This window comes from Lucilia cuprina, chromosome 5 (genome assembly GCF_022045245.1).
Source record: "Lucilia cuprina isolate Lc7/37 chromosome 5, ASM2204524v1, whole genome shotgun sequence".
NCBI lineage: Eukaryota > Metazoa > Arthropoda > Insecta > Diptera > Calliphoridae > Lucilia > Lucilia cuprina.
Genome location: NC_060953.1, coordinates 67,241,221 through 67,264,369, shown reverse-complemented (window position 1 = coordinate 67,264,369; position 23,149 = coordinate 67,241,221). Strand labels below are relative to the sequence as shown.

At 24.7% G+C, this 23,149-nt stretch overlaps 1 protein-coding gene across 28 annotated transcripts in view; it reads left to right on the top strand.

Moving 5' to 3' along the window:
* The window catches only part of LOC111677776 (gamma-aminobutyric acid receptor subunit beta), a 62,246-nt gene that overhangs the window by 7,503 nt on the left and 31,594 nt on the right, over positions 1–23,149 (top strand). For 22 of the 28 annotated variants that reach the window (XM_023438963.2, XM_046952924.1, XM_046952922.1 and 19 more), the window contains 2 exons: positions 16,756–16,853; positions 17,279–17,346. In XM_023438963.2, coding sequence (XP_023294731.1) covers positions 16,756–16,853; positions 17,279–17,346 — 166 coding nt within the window. Of the gene's footprint in view, positions 1–16,755; positions 16,854–17,278; positions 17,347–20,640; positions 20,709–23,149 lie in introns of all 28 variants that reach the window. The other 6 variants (XM_046952940.1, XM_046952938.1, XM_046952933.1 and 3 more) reach the window with 1 other exon arrangement.

The window sequence follows — 23,149 nt, the reverse complement described above, 5'->3', positions numbered from 1 at the left end:
TTAATGCTAAATGCAAATGTTGATTAATTTACTGCCTGAAGAAATCGGCTTGAAATGCTTTTAAATTTGCAAAAATTTAGATTTTGTACAAAAAAGTACACTTCTAAATTCTGTTTTGTACAATTTTTCCATTGCCATTCCTGATATGTACTGTAATTATTAATATGTTTATTAGGGGGTTTGGTTGACAATTTGCCAAGACTTAAAATATGTTAACGCCTATTTCGATAAAAAGCTACATAAATTAATATGCTTCTATAAACCCAAACTTTTATCGATAGTAGAGAACTCAAGATCATTTTAATTTTACATCTTCAGTATATATTGATTATGAGAACTACTTAGTTTTTTTCTTGGAATATATCACCGTGCAACAGTTATTTTCACACATGAAAAAATCTAAGTCTACAGGAAACTGTGGGCCATTAGTATTAACTTTGCGTACTTAGTTTTCATAATCAGGTGCGTAAGACCCTCTAAAATGACCTTAAAGTTTAAAGGAGATACGATTTCAAAAGTTGGACTTCCAAATGATATATAAATAATTTAGTATTAATAATAATATTAAATATAATATTATTTATTTCAATTTATCAGGATTTAAAAAGAAATAAAGTATTAAAGAATCTTTGTTACAAATAATGTGACCTTTTTTCTTTGCCTTAATGAGTCAAATAAATAATGCAGAGTATGTAGAGATTCCCAGCTTTAATTTTAATTTAAAAAATTAATATGTAGGCAGTGTAAGCTGCCAAAATATTTTCTATTAAAACTCTTTAAAAATCAATACAATTATTTATAAATTGTACCTAATCATTTTATATTATCTTTTTTCGTTGATATTCTGATTATGCAAACTTTGTTATTCTTTTTTAACAATATTAGAAAAACAAAAAACTTTTTAGTTTTTTTTTTGGAAATATTTTGACATAACACGAACATATTTTTTTTAGCTGTCATACAAATAATATTAATGTTTTGTTACATAAGGAAATACAAAACGAACTAAGTTTAACAATTAACAACAATTATGAAAATTATTCATACATATGCTTATGGTTTTATAAATTAAAATTGTCATGAAAGTTATGTACAAGTGTGTGTGTGTGTGTTTGAAACATTTAAATGTGACAATATTACAATATGGAAACATTTTTGTTTTTTTCTATATTTTATTATAAATGGAAAATTAATTTTTATAGTTTTAGTTCCCAAAAATACCAGTCAAAAAAGTAATAAAATAAAAAAATAACAAATCATTTAAACGTATGAGTAATATTTAATTTGAAATATTTAGAATATTTCACATACGTTAGGGTGGTTAATCATGCTAAGAGTATATAATGTGAATTAAAGCACTTTATCAAATTCCATTAAAAATATTCCTTTAAAAATTGTATTGGGATTATACTATTGGAAAAGAATACTATTTTATTTTGCAATTCACACATGTTTATTTATTACACATTTGCAGATTGATGAACTTCGTACGTGAAATTGCGGTTACAGTGTGTAAATATTTACACCCTTTGCAACATTTAAACCAACTTAATTGAGCTTTGTGGTTTACAGTACAAACTGAGTTCAAATAGTTTTTTTGTTCCCCCATTTGTCCCTTTGTATTCAGTTGTATTGTTGTCTGTAATGACAACATACAACTTTTGCCAGAGTATCAGCTGCAGTAGTTGGTTGCTATTAGTTATAATTCTACGGGTCGTAAATGTGATAAAGTTGATGACTCTCCAAAGTACAATTGGCTTTTGTTTCATTATGTATTTTTCGTTGGTTTTACTCTGTTGGTGTATTTTGTAGTTCATTGTTGCAGCTGCTATATTTCATGTTGCCCCTAAGCATCTTTTGTTTGTAATTTTCTTGTTTATGTTAATCCTTTTTTTTTTTTTTTTTTTGTTTCTTCACATTATTTTGTGTTTAGCATTTTGGCTTTTGTTTTTTATCTTGCAGTTACTTTGCGGTTAATGCGTCACTTTTTCATGTTAAAGTTATGACATCTGTGTGTGTGTATGTGTGTCTCATGATACACATGCAAATGCATATACATATATTCACAGTTTTATGTATTTAGTGGGGACAAACATACATATATATATTTTTATGTCTGTGTATTGCTGTAAATATGCAGTGAAATATTTTGGCACGCAACCACGTGCTTTATATATAGTTAACTAAATTTTCCAAATATTTTGTATTTAGTTACATTAGGTTGACTCGAAAAGTCTAGCAAATATATATTTCCAATTTATTTTTGTAAATATATTTCATTCCCAAGAAGCTAAAATGCTTTCAATTGCTTTATTGACTTATAACAACAAAAAAAAAAAAAAAATTATAAATAATCGACTTACAATTCCACTTAAGGTGGCTCTACAAATAGTTTGAAAGAAAAACTAGAATACTTCTCTTCATGAATTTAATTTTGGAAACAATAAGTAAAACTTTCATGTGATTATTTAAGAAAATTCTAAAAAGTAAATAATAAACTAGAAACGAAAACGGATAAAAGTATAAAATATATACATACGTACATACAAATGTATACATATGATTACCATATGCAATATTGTAAATTTAAATATATTTAAATATGTATATAAAAGCGTGTTTGTATTCACTGGTGCGTGTGAATATTTGCATGATACAGCCTGGTAGTTAACTTGGCTTAGTTTTTTTTCAAGCGTTCTGCATTTTTTATTATTTACCCAGAAAAACCTATATTTAGAAAAAAAATCTTACAAGAAATATGAAAACAATATATGAAAGTTTTGAAAATAAATAACAACATTTAATTTTATTAAAAAACAACAAAGAAAAATCTGCTTGTGTTGGTATGCGCCAGAGAATTTTTTTCAAGTATTTAGAATTTATTACTACAGATTATTATTGCTTGTGGTATTTTGCAAGAGTTTTTTTATTTTAATTAAATCTACCATGAAAAATATTAAGGTTATGCACGATTTTTATTGCAAGCGTATGGTTATTATTTCATTTAAAAAAAACTTCAATTACCCATACGCCCTGTTAGATAACCTCAAAAACTAGTTCATGTTTTTATACCCTTCACCTTTGTGAGAAGGGTGCATATAATAGTTATGTATTATCGATCCTGTCCTGTCAAATCTTCAATAATTCGTTTGAGAAATTTTCTATTATAATCACCAGGACATCTCTGAAAATTAAATACAAATTCTAGACAAAAATTAATTTCTATCAACAAATTTAATGTTTATTGAAAAATTAAGTTTTTAGTAAGAAATTATATTTTTAATGAAATGGATTTTTTTACGTAAAAGTAGTTTTTTTAAATACTAAAGTTCTTTTAAGACAAAATTAAACTATATCTATTTTTCTACTAGAATCCTAAAACTATATTTTTAAAAACCTAAAAAATGGCCTTTTAAAAACTGTAGTTGTTTGAAAAAAAACTTTGTACTGCTATTATTTTTAGAAATAAATTTATTATTTAGTTCAAAAATAATAAAGAAAAACTTACCTTGGTAATAATTTCTTTCTTTTAAAAAAAATACTTATTTATTATTTGCTGCAGCTATTTATTTATGTATGTAGCAAGATTAAATCGTTTATGAAAGGAAAACTACTCACATAAAACACAAGCTAAGAATACTTATAAAATTTAGTTAAATTTACTCCTATTAAAAAGAAAATGCTCTTTTTTGTTTGTATGTATATATAAAGTGTATGTATATGTATGTATGAGAAAATAAAAGAACTACAAAAAAATTATGTAGAAATAAAAACGAGTAGAAGGACATAAAAAGTCAGCGCACTATATAAAAATCAACATACATACATACATACATACATACATACATACATACATACATACATACATACATACATACATATTACACTTATACAAACATTAGTAAAAATGCGTATGAATTTTGTTAAATAAACCAAATACCACACACATGCAAGGTTATTTTGTTTTTGAAAAGAAACATGGTATCATCATAAATGATACCAGGCAAACTGCCACGTAAACAGTCAGTTAGTTAGACATCCAAACACGAACGTAACTAAACCTAAAAACTATAGTGTTACCAATTCAATCCAATACGATCCGTACTAACCAAACCAACCAACATTGCTTTAACCATGCACATTTACATAATGATGTGGTTTATTTTGTTTCTGTTTTATTTTTTTCAATTTTTTCTAGATTTTAATTCATATTTAGTTGTCTCAGCAGTTTGTTATAAATACATTTTCAGTTTATTTAGTTATCTATGTGTGTTTGCATGTGTTTTTATAGAAGTATGTGCGTATATGTAAAATGTATAGACAAGTACCCTGCAGTTTTTTTTAAATATACCTAATTCTTTAATTTTATTCATTCTCACAAATTGTTAACGTATTTTATCATTATATACGTATGATTAATATTTATTTATTTAAAATACTTAAATTTCTCATACGTTTTATTGACTGCATATAAATTTGATTCATAGAATGATTAAAATTATTCATAAATGGTTCATATAGATGTTAATGGCATAAAATTTTAATATGTTCTCGTTTTCCAATCTTGTTCAAAGGTAACACCAATTAGATTGATTACAGTAATGAATAAAATTAGACCCATTGCAGATCTTCATTTAATGCAAGTTCACCGATGATGATTAATTTAATTAATTTTGATATAAGTAAGGTTATTATCACTCTGAAGAATATACATATCTTTTGACATGTTTTCATAATTGTAAATCGTCCTTACAAAGTAGGTGCTTTTTAGGGAACTGGCTTATTATGAGTCCCTTTTTATATTATTAATAAACCTGAAATAAGTAACTATTACTTCGAAATGGTTTTTATTATAATTCTTTTGAAAGAAATGGTTAAAGTTACACTAAATATTACTTTTATTTTAATATGAAAAATAAATTAATTACATTATATGGAATGTCGATGTTTTCTATGAAATGAAAGAAACTAATTAGATAAAATTTTTCTAAAATAATTTGTTATTTTTTTATCCCATAATTTCTTTTTTTTAACTAAACGTATGATTAATATTTATTATTTATTTGTAAACATAAATTACTCATACGTCTCGGTAAATACACAAATAACATTTGTCTAATTTGAAATAAAATTAAAGGAATATCAAAGTAATATATTACGAAATAATATAATTAACATAATTATGAGTTCTTAAGCCCAAATAAGAGGGTCCTTTTGTAAATAAATCAAATAAATCAATAGTGTTTGTCTATGAGTCGATATGCGTACTTTTTTTTAAATTAATTAATTTCAAAAAGCCAAACTGTAGTTTGATTTAAAAGTTAACATAGACATTGTTTAAACGACAGCACAAATCCAATATATCGTACTCTTCAAGAGTCTTTACTTTATATTACAAAGGAACTTTAAAACGTACAATTTGGAATAAATAAGTCGTTATAAAATTATTTTAAAACAATTTTTACAACACATGATCTAAACAAATACTTGAAACGAGGAAATATTAACAAAAATACTTTATACAAGTGATATATTGATTCTTTATAAAACTACCGAGATATACTAAAATTTAAACGAATGTGCATATATATGTACAACATGTGTATGTGCAAATAAACTCTTGATAAAAGAAAACAACAAAAAAAAATAAAAACAAATATTTTCATGTTTACCAAGTTGGAAATAATATTAGCTTTAGTTAATTCAACAATCATATTTAATATACATATAAACTTGTAAAACTATTAGGGTGACTACATTATCTTCAAAAGCTCTTACAATGTTTTCATAATAATTGTTTAGAAAATAATAAAGATTTTAATTGAAAAATACTTTTTTGATTCATTTTTATGTAAATAATTTTATTGTTTTTAAATACATACTAGTAAGCCTATGTATGTATATGAGTATATTAATTTAAATAAATATACATGTTTATATTTTAAATTTTATTTGAAGGAGGTTTCGTCTATGACTTCATTAGTTTGAATACATTATACTTAAATTAAATTAAATATGTGAACTCACACTTTCGAGAAAATAAAACTAAAATTTTAACAAACAACTTCTAATACAAATTTTATCAGTCAAAAGTTAGTCTTATTGTTTAAATTATAGGTATTAAGTTGAAATGAGTAGAAATGTCTTAGATTGTCAACTACTTAAGACAACATTTTTCTTACATAACTACATATTGTTATTAACAAAAAAAATATGATTATTTTTTGATTATTGTCAAGTAGACAAACAATAAATAAATATATATATATGAATATTTTTTTATTTAAATTAATGACATGTTGTCATTTAGTTAGGTACTCAGTTATAAATCATATTGCTTAGTATGGAGCAGTGAGCATGAAATATTTTTGAATTTATGAATATTTAAATAGGTCTAAGTTTAGTTTGCCATAAAATAATCATATGAAGAAAATATTTTATTAGAAACTGTCTTTGGTTTTATTTTTTATGAGACTTGTATCTATATAGTAGAATGGTATTAAAATATGCCCTAAATAATACTTTTATGATAAAGTCAGGTTTAAAAGACACGAATTTTATAGTAAAAAGGGTATTATCCTCGGGGGTACATTGGGCACCGGCTTCGCTAAGAATACACTCTCCCTATATCACGAGTGTTCAGCCTTAGGCCAGCTATTTAGGAAGCGAAACCGGTGTTGATCATATTATAGAGTGGTGAATTCTTGCGTCCGTCCGGCTATTTAGGAAATATTTATTAAGCTAAGCCGTTTTTGGACATACCATAGAGTAGAAAGTCCTTACGCCCAACAGCAGGCCGGTTATTTAGCGAATTTTTATTAAGCGATTAAATTGAATTTTATTAAACTTTTTTTAGAAATGTCACTAAAACCAACTTGTTCCATAATTTGTTATTGGGAACTTAATTCATTTTAAAATTAGGGATTTGTTTCATATGAAATAAATCCCCAAAAATGTGATATTATTTCATTTTAATTTAGGAAGTTATTTCATTTCATTGGGGCTTTTTTTATATTTTAATTGGTGATAATCCTATATAAAAATATTCAATAGGCTAATATGTTTATAATGAATTATACTGCATAATTAAAAATACATATTTGTAATAATTCGTATAACATCTGCCCTTTAAATAATATCTGAATAAAAATTCCATGAAATTTAATTTATTTTTTAAATTAGATTTACAAACACTTTTGGCTATATAAAGTTATTATATTTTAAAATAAATCAGATTATAAATGCAGTTTGAATTTCATATATAACAAGTAGATCGAATGTAATTGAAAATTTCTGCAGGCAATTATTGTGTGTGCAAAAGTTTTCTTTTGTTTAAACGTATGTACATATGTATGTATAACTAAATATGTTTATTATATGCATATGCAACCTAAATGCATCTATAGCAAAGGCCAAAAATGGAATAATATTTAGTGATGATGATGAAAACGAGGTTTCTGTTTTTTTTTTTTTTTTTTTTGGATTTACATGTCAGAGAAACCTTTAACATTTTGCCACACAATATGAAAATAAACGACTATACTTGAAATACACAATGCCAAAAGGTTATAGTGCAACATAAACCAACAGAAGCAGCAACAACAACAAAGAACAGAATCCATTATATTGTGTCATTACCCATACATACCCATACACTCTCTCACCTATGTTTTCTATGACATGAAACATACTTGTATGCAGTTGAACTCATACATATGGAAATGTAACAAAATACAAATTTGATTTCTTTGTTTTTTTCTCAAAATTAAATGTAAACATTATCCTGGTCGGTATATTATATTATACATTTCTCTAGAAGCAATAATTTTCCAAATCAGTTTCCTTTAATATGCGTCATACTGTGTCAAGTATTTTATTATACACATACATATAAAATCCTGTTTTTATTTTCTTTAATCTAATCTGTTCAGTTTACAAAGAAGAAAATATGAAAGAAACAGCTTCCTTGTCATCTCTTGTCTACTGGTAATATTCTAAATATTTTTATATTTATATTAAAAGAGGAAAAAAAAAAAGAAAAACCTATTGCCCTGAAAAATTATTGATAAATGATACCATTTCATATCCAGCTGTGTGGCAGTGTTTGCATTTTTCTAGTAACGCCCAGCTGTGAAGTGCTGGTATCTCAGTATAAACATCATCTATTTTTTTTCTTCTTCTTCTTTGTCGTCTTCTTTTCTTCAAGATGTAATAGCAGCCTCTTTTTGGTTTTTGCTCTACTGGCTGCTTAGTTGCTTTAAAATTTTATACATTTACGAGTGCTATTTTTGTTGTTTTTTTTTATTATTATTATTTTTTTTTTCTCATTTTGTTTGGTTTGTTTGTGTGATATAGTTTTTTTTTTTTTTTTGCTTACGTTCTTCTGCTCAAAAGCCATCTCAATTTTCCCTGTTGGCATTGTCAGCCACAATTTAATGCAAAATGAAACCCACAACTCTTGACGTCTTAAGTGTCATTGTGTTAAAATTGTTGTTTTACAATGAGTATGATTGAAAATGTTCAAGATGTTTGATTATCTTTAGAGTGAAAAATGTATACAAAATAAAAAATAAAAATAATAAAACTGAAGTACTTGTTTTGAAAATGAACAAGTTAAATTAAATGCATAATAAGAATATGAATATTAACCCTATTTTAATAAGGTTAAAAAAGAAAAAGTGGGGTGAAGTAGAAAATACTATATTAAACAATTTTGTTAAAGGAATAAAATATTATTTTTTTAAATTTAATAATATAATGATCAGCCTTCAATTTGCTTAAGTAAATTATTTATACATAAAATGTTCTCATAGTTTTTAAAGCAGCAAATTTTCATCAAAGCGAAATATTCATGTTACTTAGGTAATGCTTTGTGATGAGTTTTGATCTGAACAGAACTTTATAGGCAATCTGTTCCAAAGAAATCACAGAATAGATTGCCATGCATGAAATCGAAATATTTCCATACAATCTATGCAGTATACACTGTTTGGTATAGGATTTATTTTATTTATTTGATTTGTTCTTCGTCTCAAATACTAAACAGTTTATTTTGCTCATAATCTATATGTTTAAAAACAGTTGTGAATAGTTTCTAACTACTTATGATCAATACTTTTATTATATTTATTATATACTAAAGAAATAAAAGCTAAATATTTGAAAAAAAAAATTCAATAAAATTACCTCATTATTTAATTCCATAAAATGGCCTTTGTTGACGAGACATATACTTTAAGTTCAAACAAACTAAATCCACGTAAATCTACACCAATCGATTGAGAATCACTTTCAGAGTAGATTAAGCTTTGTCCATCCATCTGTCCATCCATCCGGTTGAACGTGTGGTGGTCCATGTAAACTTTGTTCTTAAAGTGCAACTTGCTTGGAACATGTGTTTTAAATATATTCATCATAAATAACCACAATTGTGTTTTATATAAGTATAAATGACACGGACTATTATAGGACGATGAGTCCTAACCCCGATACAAACACACCTTTAAAAAATTACTTAAAGGTCCATAGTTGAATTATAACCATTAGTATTAAAATGATGAATAGATTAGAATGGGTTTACATATAAAATATGGAGCCGAATAAACCCTATGGAAAATTATACAAAAAAGCATAAAAATACCATTAAACTTAAAAATTATATATTTTAATAACTATTTTAAATATAATCTTAGATCATTTAAAGCTATTCCTCTGAAAAAAATTCAAATCAAAACTTGCATAAATCAATAATTGGAATTTTGCTAAAATGGAATAAGGACATATATCCATATATTTTTGTAGAATATGTTCAGAAATATATGATTTTTTTTTATATACTTATTGTTAACTAAATTGGATCAAAAGTAGACAATATCAATATAAGAGATCATAGTAATTTGCTTAAGTTTTATGGAAGCCATTGACTATCCGTATAAATAATTAAAAAAAAAATTAAATAATTTTTTTGCTTTTTGAAAATCTTAAATTTTCAAAATTTTTTGGGCAATATTATAAAGAAATTCATAGAATTGAAAGGTATTCATCCTATTTTGTACATTTGATACAATTATAATAATTATTTACTTTGCTAACAAAAAATACTGATTTTTTAAATTAAATAAAAAATTATATTTCAAAAACTTTCTTTTAAAGCAAAATATTTTAGCGAAAATTTTTCAATTTATCTTTTCATTAATACATGTAAATAGACCTGGGCAAAGTGGTCTTTACGACCTTATTGGAAACCAAGCTTCATGTTTTGCATTTTTTCTATGTCACACACACACACACTTAAAGTGTTACCAATAATACATATGTATATGTATTGAATACTAAATAAAATAAACATTTGTACAAAAATAATTAAATATTACTCTAACATGATGGACATTTGTTACAAATAATTTTCAGAACATTACACATGAAACCATTATTATTAGTACAACATTCAAAACATTGCAATATTTATGTAAAATGTGTAGTTAGTTGTAAGCTGCTGAACCAAACAACTAGAATTAAACTAATTTGTGTAAAAGTATGTAATGTAAAGACAAACAATAAATAGGTTGTACGAATAAAGTTTTAGCAAAAGACACACAATTTATATCAAGTTGAGAACAAATAATATACGAACAAACTGAGAACACAGTAACCTAGAAATGAGCAATTTAGCAGAAGCATGAAAAGAGAGAATTAAGAGAAAATAATTTAATTTTTTCTTTTTTTGGTATTTACTCTCCATGAGTTGAAATAAAGGATATAAAACAGAGAAAAATGTAGAAACAAAATAATAAAAGCTTTTGTTAGAACTGTTGTTAAGTATAATAAAAGTTTTAGCAAAATATTTGTGTTGGATTTGTGTTTTGCTGCTGTTTCTTTTTTGCTAAATAAAAAAAACACGAAAGCATAGAAATTTTTGGGTTTTAACACATAAAAAACTACATTGACATGTTTTTTATTAAAGATTTTTGTGCCATTTAGTGGCAGGAAAACAAGTGAATTTTCTGTTGTGTTTTTCTTTTAGAATAGAACCATTAGTTTGGTAAATTTAATGTATCTGAAACACTCAAACATAATACAAATAATTTTTTTAATGTAATGTTATTTTAAGTGCCATTATCCATTTACATTTCATTATGCATTATGTATAACAAACAAAATTACTTAGTATTTCAAGCATTTTTATACCCTACACCACTGTAGAGGAAAAGGTATGCTTGAGTTATAACAATTGTTTATTAGTACTTTTTAAATTTCCAAATTCTGCCAAAGATTTTCATTAAACTTTTATTAAAACTGTAACCGAAATTTTATTTAGGTCGAACTTAAATCAGTATTCCTTCTAAATCTTGATGTAGGGTATAACATTGTTAGACTTAAGTAAACTACATTATTACTTAATATTTTTTTTTTTAATTTTTTGTAAAAAAAGTTCAAAGACAAACAACATTGCACTAAAATGGAACTTACATAGATACATAGATACTTAACAACACCTACATACATTAGATTAAAAAAAATCATGTCCAGAACATGCAGGGCTAATGTTAATGTACATAGTTGTTGTTGTAGTTGATGACGACCATGATGCTGCTGCTGTTGATGATGATGATGGTACGTTACTGATTGTACAGCCCTATGAGGGTCATTGAAAATGCTTTTATTTAAATAAATACAACATGATTTTTTTTTATTATTTGCTTCTTCTTGCTTTTTTATCATACTCTTATATATATTTCTTTTTTTCATTTTACGAAAAAACCTAAATTTACAAAAATCTACAATGTAAGTTACATTTTGATGTTACTGCTGTCGTTGCTAAAACATCTTACAAGAAAATGTTTGCAATCTAGATTTTATTATTAAGGGCGTCGCCACGTATTTTGACACGTTTAACACAGACACACATACACAGATATATACAGTTACAACTACAATACAGAGCAAAGCTTCACAAACTCTCGCACTTTTGGAATACACTTATATATAAAGATACTTGTACAAAACATAAAATAATTACATATACATACACACCAGAATCCAGCAGCTGCTTGCCAAAAACATGGCAAAGATGTTAAATTTGTTCCTAGTTTTTTTTTTTTTTTTTTTGTTTTCTTCTTTTTTTTGCTTTTTTGTTAAAACGAAGTAAGTGAAGCATCCATCCGTTTATTCGTTCGCTTACTTGAACATAATGGACACAAGTCACACTCTCAAACAAACACACATATACACATGCCATACCTAAATATTTATATATGTATGTATGTGGGTTTTGCTCCTCATATTCAAACCTTGTCTTACTATAGTTTTTGCTGTTATATAACGTTAAATAAACATATTTTTTGGGCGTTTGCAAAGTTATTGTTGCGGTTATCATTTATTATTGTTGTCGTTTTTTCACTTTTTTTAACCATACACATTCTTTTTTGTCAGTTTTCCCCGTTCTTTTTTAGATATGTCATCAAAAAGATGTAGAATTTTTATAGTTTTATTTTTTTCTTGAACTTTACTTAAACTTAAAGACATTTATTTTGTTATTATTGCTGTTGCTGCTGTTGTCATATATTTCCTTTATTTATTTAACATTTATTTATTTTTTTTTTTTTTGGTTCTTGTAGTTATAGTTGTCCATTATTGCCTTAACCTCTTTGCTACGTTAAAGTGTTTCCTTTCATCATCATATTTGTTATTGTTGCTTTTATTCTTGTTTTCTCGTTCTTTTTTAATAAAATATTTTGCTGTTGTGATAATTTCAATGACATGCCAAAAGCTTGTCACTTAAAAATTAAATGACTGTTTGTAACCCTTCACTTAACCTAAAAAAATATGAACAAAATAAAATTCTATATTTTATATGACTTAGTGTAGAGAAGGTGGACCGAGCTTGAATATTAAATAATGATTATATAACAACGGATCAATTAATTCGACATGTACTATAATATTTTTTTGTTAAATTTTTTCTTAATCACTTGGTTTTTAATTCTCCTGTAAGAGCACCTATATGTTATAAACAGATTCTTATGAAGATTAAAGATTCCATTGCGTTAAAGTCCATTTTGTGCCAGGAGGGCACCAATACTTGGACATGTTACAAATAGATTGAAAGCCATATTTTTAACTGTGAATACAAAATATCTTTTAGACAGCAATAAAAAATATATTTTTCCACTTAAACAGAAAAAAGTAATATCACTGCGTATACTTAATAATTATTAAATTTTTGAGTAAATATTAATCATACGCCTACTGTTTTTAAATATCGCTATTATATCAAAATTAAGCCAACTTTAAAATTTTACTTACATTTTAAAGAAAAATTTGCCTGTTTTAAAGAGAAGTGTTCTTGAAATGACATTTTTAATAACTAAATTCATCAAAAAACAGTTGGCAACTACTGTTGCTGATGTCCCCAAAATAAGGTTTAAAATTTAATACAGTTTCAATTCTTTACAACTTTGAACCTAAATCTAAATATCTAAATAACTTTTCTTACAATTTAAAATATCTTAGCTTTCAATTTTTCGCCAAAAAAATATTTTCAAAATTTTGTAAGAAATTTCATAATAGTTTCAAAACTTTCTTCGCTTTTTAATATTTTTAAGGTGAAAACTATTTCATATTTATAAACCACATTGAAACCAATAGAGAGCAATCGGTGTACTTCAGAAACAAAAATTTTCATAATAAAAAATCAACAACAAACATCGTTTCCACTTTTCGAATTCATTATACAATAGTTTGTAATTAAAACAAGCATCAAAATTTATTTAATTCAATTTCAAAGAAAAATTATAACCCATTTATTTATTTTAAATTAAAATATATAATTTTAAATTTGCCATTGTTCTTTAAATGGTTTGTTTTCTTTTAGAAAACTTGATTTATGTCTGCAAACACAAGAAATCAACTTTTTTTACAAAACGAAATTTCTCTAATTTTTTTCTATTCATTCGTTTTATATTTACATATATATTTTTATTACATTTAAAAGCATTTATTTTATTTATTTTCTCTTTGTACAAATAAATTCTTAAGTCTAAATGTAAGGCAGTATGTTTGAGTGAGTGAGTGTGTTTGTTTGTATGTATTTTATATCCTCTTTCTTAGCAATAAAATTCCATTTAATATATGGCGCTTGTGTTTCGAACACAAAACAAGCACACAAACACTTGCTAATGTAATATGTACATGTGTATAAGAATGTAGTTTGTGTTTGTATGGTTATATGTGTGTATAGAGTTGTACAATTGAAGGACACTTAATGCAAATGAGCCTTAAGTTGTTGAGTGCAGTTAACAGAAACTAATATTATGCTTGAATGGTAGTAAAATTTATGTAATAATAGACATTATACACACACAGACACGCTTGTTTATGTCAAGTGGCGTCAATAAGGCATAGATTATATTGTTACATATAAATCCCTCAGTTAGTTGTCGATACACTTGAGTTTAAATAAAACGATTTTGTAGTTGTTTGAAGAAATTTTTACTATATACCTCCATGATGACCAAAACTTCTGTTAACTCGTTAAGAAATTTTAAACTTTTAAACATTGTGCTTGGGGCATGAATTTAACTGTATGATTAATATTTATTTATTATATATTATTTTATTATATTATATATTATTTATTATATATTAAGTATACGTTATGTTTAGATTACATTTTATCGAAAAGAAATTAAAAAAAACAATTTTTATTTATTATGAAATATTTTCGTTCATTTGAAAAAAAGCTGAGTCAATAGTAATAAATCAATCATTCAATTTTCACTAAAATATTTATAAATATAATTTTTTTTTTTATATCTAACTTTAAATACATATACTGGCAATTTTTTTAAAGCTAACTAAACAATGTTGTTTTTCGAAATAAAAAAATAAACAAAAATACTTCCTATAATTTATCACTATATGACCCAGTTTATTTTGTCATGTATTATATTTCGCTTGTTTGGTAATACAAAGCATGTTAGAAAGTTTTTTTTTTCTGCGAGGGCAAAACTAAAAGAACAAAATGATTAAAAAAAATTACTTAAAATTGCCCAAAAATTTACATGTATAAAAAAAACAACTAAATAAATTTTAAACAAACGGAAATTGTAAAAATACCAAAAGCTGCCATTGATAGCTAAGCAGTTGTTTTGAAACTTTTAAATTTTATCCTCGTTATAAGCAGAAAACAGAAAACTTTAACGAAAAAAAACTAACACGAAAACAATAAAAACAAAGAGAAAACTTACAAAACCCTTACAACCCATATTGGTAATCATGAAGAAAAACAAGGAAGAAATAGTCAAAGTTATGAAAAATAAGTTGGCATAAGACGGAAACAGTTGCCAATAATATTTTGAGTGTAAAAAATTCAAAAAAAAAGAAATGCTAAAACAAACTAAGAAAATGACTTACACAACAAGGCACAGCTTGTCAAAATTTATTGACAGTGTTTGTTAAAGTGCATTACAGTTTGTTACTTATTTTTCAAATTTATTTTTATATCATTTTTCCTATTCTCCTTCATGTTGCCTTTCGTTTATTAATACTATAGCTTATCAATATTTTTAAAAGTTTGAAAATAGTTTGGCCATAAAAATATAAAGAACAACAAATGTTACGCAGAACAAAGTGAAATTGTGTTTCAGTTCTTTTTTTATTTAAAATTTTCTTTCATCAAAATATTTGTCGTAGGCCTTTAATAAAATTTTCTGGATTCTTGTTGTCCATCTGTTGAAAGCTGTGCCTTGTTCCTGTATATTATAAACATTTCCTTAGGATGCAGTTTATTTGGTATTTAGAAGAGATCCATAGTCGATATATCGATATGTAATCTATGTATTAATATGTCAGCACTCAGATCTGTAAATATTTTTGATATAAAATGGTCCTTCCTGGTTTTTTGGCGCAATACGAAAATATAATAAATACCAACAAAACGTTAAAATTTTTCTCAGTTTTACGTATACTTAATATTAGAAATATAAATCATTAACACGTATACGTACAAGTGTCGCCAATAACAGCAGTATAATTCCACAATGTAAAACATTCCGCTTTAAATGAAAAAAATTAAGAAGTATTTATACCCTACACCACTTTAGTGATGTAGTATACCAATCGGCTCAGAATAATTTTCTGAACCGATTTAGTTATTTCCGTCCGTCTGTCCGACCGTCTGTCCGTCCTTTCATATAAACCTAGTAATCAAGCTTCAACGCAAGATAATTTTCTGAAACTTAACACAATCGTTTTTTGGTTTAAGGATGAAGCCTATTACAAATGGTTAAACAAAGATTCATTATTTCTCCTAGCCCCAAAAAACGTATACCAAAAATTATGTTAAATGTTATATTTATGAAAATTTTTAAAAATCAATAAACACAAGTATAAATTCGGGAAAGGTCCTAAGAAAATGACAAGTTTAGAAGTCCACAAATAAAAAAAAAGTGCAAAATTGGGAGACATGCTTACAAAGAAATTATAGAAAGTATAATATTATATAACTTTTTTCTTAAACAATTTATTAAACATTATTTTAACAAATTACCAAAATAAACAATACAACAAATGAAACCGATTAATCTTTATAGGCCAAACACTAATCAGTCTAATTAATCAAACAAATGTAAATGATAAGTAATTAATACAAATAAATAATCTATTAAAGAAACATTTATCTATTGGACAACGACAAAATGTTTAACTAAAATTATCTAACAAACTAATTTCATTATATATTTTCAATATTTTTAGAACCGCTGGCGGTAGTATGCTGGGCGATGTAAATATATCTGCTATATTGGATTCCTTTAGTGTCAGTTATGACAAAAGAGTAAGACCCAACTATGGTGGTAAGTAGAAAATTCAAATAAATGCTTAAACACTCTAAGTAATCATCATTTCTAAGAACTAAACAAAAACACAAAAGAAAGTTCGAAAACCAGGAACGAACAATAAAATAACACCAACACTTAAACACAAATATCATATTTAATACTAGAAATGATCAATAAAATAAAACTTTTTACCTAAAAAAAATAGGTTTAAGTAACACAAAACCATGTTTAAGGCTGTAGGATTGTTTTCTTGAATTTTATAAAAATAAATCATTTGGACACTTTTTGTTCTCATTTTTTAACTAGAAAAAAAACAAAAGATTTTTTTATAAAATTATTATGAGTTGAAATTTAGGTTATTGACAAAATTTTTATGTTTATGTTAAGAAATTTGTTAATTTTTGTTTATATTCAGCATTGATATTGATACCTGATTTCAGGACCTCCTGTTGAAGTTGGTGTCACCATGTATGTGCTATCGATCAGCTCGCTATCAGAAGTTAAAATGGTACATAATTTAAAATAAATGTACCTTGTATTCGTCTTTGTTTTCCTTATTTTTTCCTCATTTCTTTCAATTAACAATTTAAAAATAACTCCAAGTTTTGTTATTTCCTGTTAAGTATTATGTTTTGTTTTTTTTAGTTCAGTTTTGTTTCTTTTAACTATTTAGTAATGTCTTTTATTTTTTTTAAGCTCAATTTTTTTAAACAAAATAAAAAAACTAGTTTGTGTTTTAGTGTTTCAAAGTTTTTAATATTAAAAAAAAATTAAAAAAAAAATAACAACACTTTTAATATTTTAATGCAAAATTTTTAATTTATTTATTCAAAAAAGGCCGTCTTTATTAATTTTTGATTTATGTATTTCTTTTCTGTTAAACTTGTTAATGCCTCTTTTGGTTTATTTACGAAAAAATAAACATTATTTCTCTTTACAATTTACGGAATTCCTCTTATAAATAAATGGAATATTTGTTCAATTAGTAACTACTTCTGAATGGACCAACAAATATCATTAAAAAAATCTACAATTACAGGGTTTATTTAAAACTTTAACTCTATTGTTATTATTATAACTATAATAATTGTGTTGCCATGTAATTTTCTAACTAATTAATACAACAAAACTGATGCAATGGTTTCTTTAAAGTTAAACAAATGAAATTAATTTAAACTTAAATAAATAAATAATAAAAAAACAAAAAAAATCATGTTTAACATTCCAGCACTCTTTTATTAGAATGTTTTAGTTTTGAACACCTCCACCATTAACTATTAATTACTACTTAAATACTACTTACCAACTTACTACCAAAATCACCTTAGCCAATTAATTAGTTTTACACCTACATACTCTTTTGTTTAGTTAGTAGTCAAAGCAGCCTAATAAAGTCCTTTAAATTTTCCAAAAAAAATCAACAATCATTAAATACCAAACGCCACAGATAATTTATCCTTATACTTCCTTTTAACACAAAAATTCTGAAATAAAATACTGCTCATTGGCGCTATTCTAATTGTAACATTTATCCTTAATTTCTTAACAAATTATAATTTCCTTTGGTTCCATACTCCTTGAGAAATCTACTTGTATTGTGTTTTTTTCTTCATACAGCTTGATATTTTATTATTTCGTTTTACTTAATAAATATTTCAATTGTTTGTTTTTTTTTTATTTCCATATTATATTTAGAAACTGTTAGAACTATTATTAATAAGATATTTTTATATTGCTTTCTTATTTGGGAAAAGCTTAAAAAAGTAAAGAAAAAGAAACAAACAAACAAATCACTAAGAGTCTACACAAAAATATTTGCTCTCTAACTGCAGTTTAGCAAAGAAAACAATAATAAGCAAAGCTAATTAAAATAAGCAAAAATCTAAAAACATAGAAGGCTAAGAGTTTGATTTGGTTTTCATTCGTCTTGGTTTCATACAAACAATCCATCATTAATTTATCAATCAATCAGTTAGTCATTAAATCCTAATATCCATCAGCTGTGCGAGGTTTTTTTAGTTAAAATTAAATAATTTTCACTTGTATCATTTGTCCCTCTCTTTTCATACATGTTTCTAAATTTAAGCAAAACTTATTCGATTAATTGATTTTCTATTTAAAATTTTCGTAATTTTCAACTAAATACTTTTCCATTTTTTTTTATTCTCAAGCTTCTTCACTTTTCTAACACCTAAGTTTGTGCTCAATAATTAGTTTTAATAATTAAACGTTATTTAATAGCACAATAAAAATTCACTCATATGTGATTCTCAAAGAAAAAAATTAGTTAAGATTTGCAACTTTGCAATATTTTCAAAACATTTTGAATTAATACACTTAGAAATAAATTTGGAATAATTTTTGAAAAATATCTGAAAATTTTAATGGAGTCAAATCTTTTTTGCGAACTTTTATGAAAATGTTATTTTTTGAACAATTATGAAAATTTCGATTGCATTAATCATTTTCTAATTTTTTGTGAATGTAATTTCGAATTTCTATTAAAAAGATTAATATTATGAAAGAAATAAGATTTAAGGAAATTTCAAAATTTTAAAATTTTTCGCTAATTTTTAATTAGTCTTAACCACTTGGAGCTTGAAGAGTAAGCAGTTCGTTGGCCTTCGCTTGATTAGTGTTTTAGTTTGGTACACTAGAGGTTCTCCCTGAGGAGAGCACATCATGCCTGATAATGACTTAGGTGTATCTTCGGAATTGAAATATAACTAACTAACAAACTTACAAACTAACATACTAACTAACTAACTACTTACTTACTAACTAACTAATTGCAAAGATGATCTTAGCTCTTTCTTATGTCCCCAACTAGCTTAACTATCCATTTTCTTCTAAAATCGATTTCCTCAAAACCGATGATAATAAAATTTTCCATATAATACCCCAATCGGACTCTAAAAATAACAATCTCATTACCAATATTTTTAATTTTTAGAGGAAAAGTTGTTTTTTCAATATCTTGCTAAAATTCAAAATGAAAATATAAACGCAACCACATTTGTATAACTCAAACACAAAAAATATACGGTATATTTAGGAATGAAATAATCTAACTAAGCTTTTATTATTACAAAAAAAACAATTTTATCAAATTTAAATTCAGTTTATTATTTCTCTAAAAAGGATTAGGGTGAAAAAATTTCAAGTGTTTCTTCATGTGAAACAAAAAATAGTTCTTAGAGCTAAAGTTTCCTCAAATATCATAAGAAGTAAAGTCACAAAATAAAGGTTTTTCTTACCAAGTAATGAATTTTCTAGAAACATTATAAAACAATTAGAATAAAACTTTATTATAAACACAAAATTGTTTTAAGAAATAAGTGTGTGCATATTTACTCAACATTAGCCTTTATATAAAGTATTTTGAAACACACACACAAAAAGAAAGCCTGATAGTTAAATACACACTAAAAAACAAATACACTCTAGAATAAAAGAGGAACAACAGATATAAAAAAATCTCTATACTTAATTAATTAATTAACTTTAGTATGAATACACAATATATATGTATACACAAATGAAAAAAAAAACATTTAATTAAATTAAAACACAAAATTGTTATAGAATTTAGTTTTGGATAGAAAAAACGAAACAACATTAGTTTTTGCTTAAAACTCCATTAACAATATAATCAACTAATGAAAATAAAGAAATATTTAAAACAATAAAAAAACAATTAATTAAATAAATAAAAGCAAAATTAAACACAAAATACTTACAAAGAAAATGAAAACAAATAAATTTACAAAACCAAACAAACGTGTGTGTGTATATGTTGCAGGTCCCCCTGTGGAGGTTGGCGTCACAATGTATGTTCTCAGTATCAGTTCGGTTTCGGAAGTTCTAATGGTACATATGCAACAACAATTTTTTTTAGAATTTTTTGTTTGTTTAATTATATACTACAAACACATTAACAAAAATATAAATAAAAATTGGAATTTTTATGTTTTTCTATATAATTACAATAAATTTTATAAAATAATTTTTATTTTTCAATTACGTTTTTATTTTTAAAACACTTTCTTTAGTTTTAAATTGTTCACATTCAAAAGTTGCAATAAAAAAAAATAATTAACTATGAAAGTTAAGCAATTAACTAAAAAGAAATAAATAAATTATTTCGTGTAAAAATATTTATTAATTTATGTTATTTTTTCCTTTTTTTAAACACGCCCTTATCGATGTTTTTTAAGTTGAAATTTTTTAATTAAATTGCATTTTTATGTTTTTTTCTTAATTTCAATTGAATTTAATTTTATTTTTTTTAATTTTTACAAATAAAAGTTTACTTTGTGTTGTTGTTAACATTTTAATATGTACGATACATTTTTAGCGCTTTTGAGCATTTCAAACGTAAACGTTTTTCTTTTTGAAAACTTATTAAAAAAAAAACACAATAATTCCAAAAATTTGCAAAAACATAAAAATATTTAATGTACAAAATTAAATAAAAATTTTAGCATTCACTTTAAAAAACAAACAAAATTCAATGCTTGATATTGATTTCATTTTATTCTTTATGTCTTTCTAACACGCTGTTTTAAATTTGACTTATTGTGTTTTGAGTTCAAACTCTTTAGATTTGAAATGAAAAAAATTTCAAATTAATTCAAATGAATGAGATAATAATTGTGATAAATATTTTTAAAATAAAGCATTATAGTTGTTGTTATTGTTGTTACAACAATATATATATATACGTTAATTTACTAACCATTTCAATAATTCGGTGTCTATTTATATTTTTTATATAAAAAAAAATTAAATATATTTCAACTAAATGGTATACAAAGTTTTAAAAAACTAAGTATAATTCACTAATTACTAATTCATAGTTATTTCTATAATATACTCTCTCTCTCTATCTCTCTCTAACTAACTCTGTTATAATCTTTCTTTCTATCTCTCTCTCCATCTGTTTATATATATATATTACATTTAACTTTCACTTTTAACTGTATTATTCTCTATTTTTAAAACAAACAAGCTGTTCTCTTTTACAAAACTTTAGGCTTTTGTTTAAGTTTTTTTTGTTTCTAACTGAAAGCTTTACGGAGAGTTTAACACGAGTATTTTTAACTCAGTGATCTGTGTATTTTACTCTCCCTAAACTTAAACGTTTAAAATTTTTGTTTTTTTCATATCATTTTCATCAGCATTTCATCCTTGTTTTTTTTTATTTCATTATTCATTTGAAAATTACTCATTGCACTATTAATTCGTTAAAAGAAAATTAAATGAATTTAATTTTTAACAAATTGTATATAAAAATTTAAATAAAATGCCAATAAACGTGCTTTATTATTTTTATTATTTATTAATATCGCTCTCACTCTCTCTCTCTCTAAACTCATTTTCATACAAAATTTCATACTAACACTTTTACTACTTCTCCTACTAAAACTAATACATACTACTCGATCTATTGCATACAAATATTTATTAATTTCTTTAAATATTTATTGCTCTTGACATGATTGACAAGTGTAATTTTTTTTTAATTGGTGTCTATATACTACAATAATCACAACAACAATTATTTGTGTGTGTGTATAAAAGTTTTCATTTATATATATACTATTTTTGTCTATAAACATATTTACATATATGGTAATCTTAGCAGTCTTAAATACTTTGACTGCCCGCATGCTGACAAATATTGAACACAAAAAAATTGGTTTTTTATTGCAATAGAAAAAGTTAGATCTAAAAAAGAAAGGATTTAAATATAAATAAATTACAGATTATTTATGAAAATTTTGTTGTTTTTTATTATCAAACGTAAACGTTTGTAGGAATCTTTGTAATAAATTTACTTAGCAAGCTCTTATCTAATTAGATAGTCTCTCAATTATGGCCCTTAATTTTTGTTTTTTTAATTTTTTCAATTAAAACTTTTTTATTTTTTAAACACAAATATTATGCAATATACGAAATCAAACTTTTGTTTAAATTCCCCCCCAAAAATAAAAATTTTTTTAAATTAGAATAAGTTATAATATACAAAGTTTATTGTATATCCAATTGGAATAAATTTCTTTAAAAAAGATAGAGAACAAGTTAAAATAACTTCTTCTTATCTGCTAGTTAACAACGATATATAATAAAGGATTAATCGGAATGTCAAGGCCCAGAAATTGATTAAAACAACGTCCAACACTCAAAATTAGATACGAATCGGATAATATACACATAAAACTAAAATTTAATGGAGAAAAACTACATTTTTAGTTTTTTATTATGCGATCCTGTGTACTTTATAAAGAACTTCAAAGTTTTAAAAATAT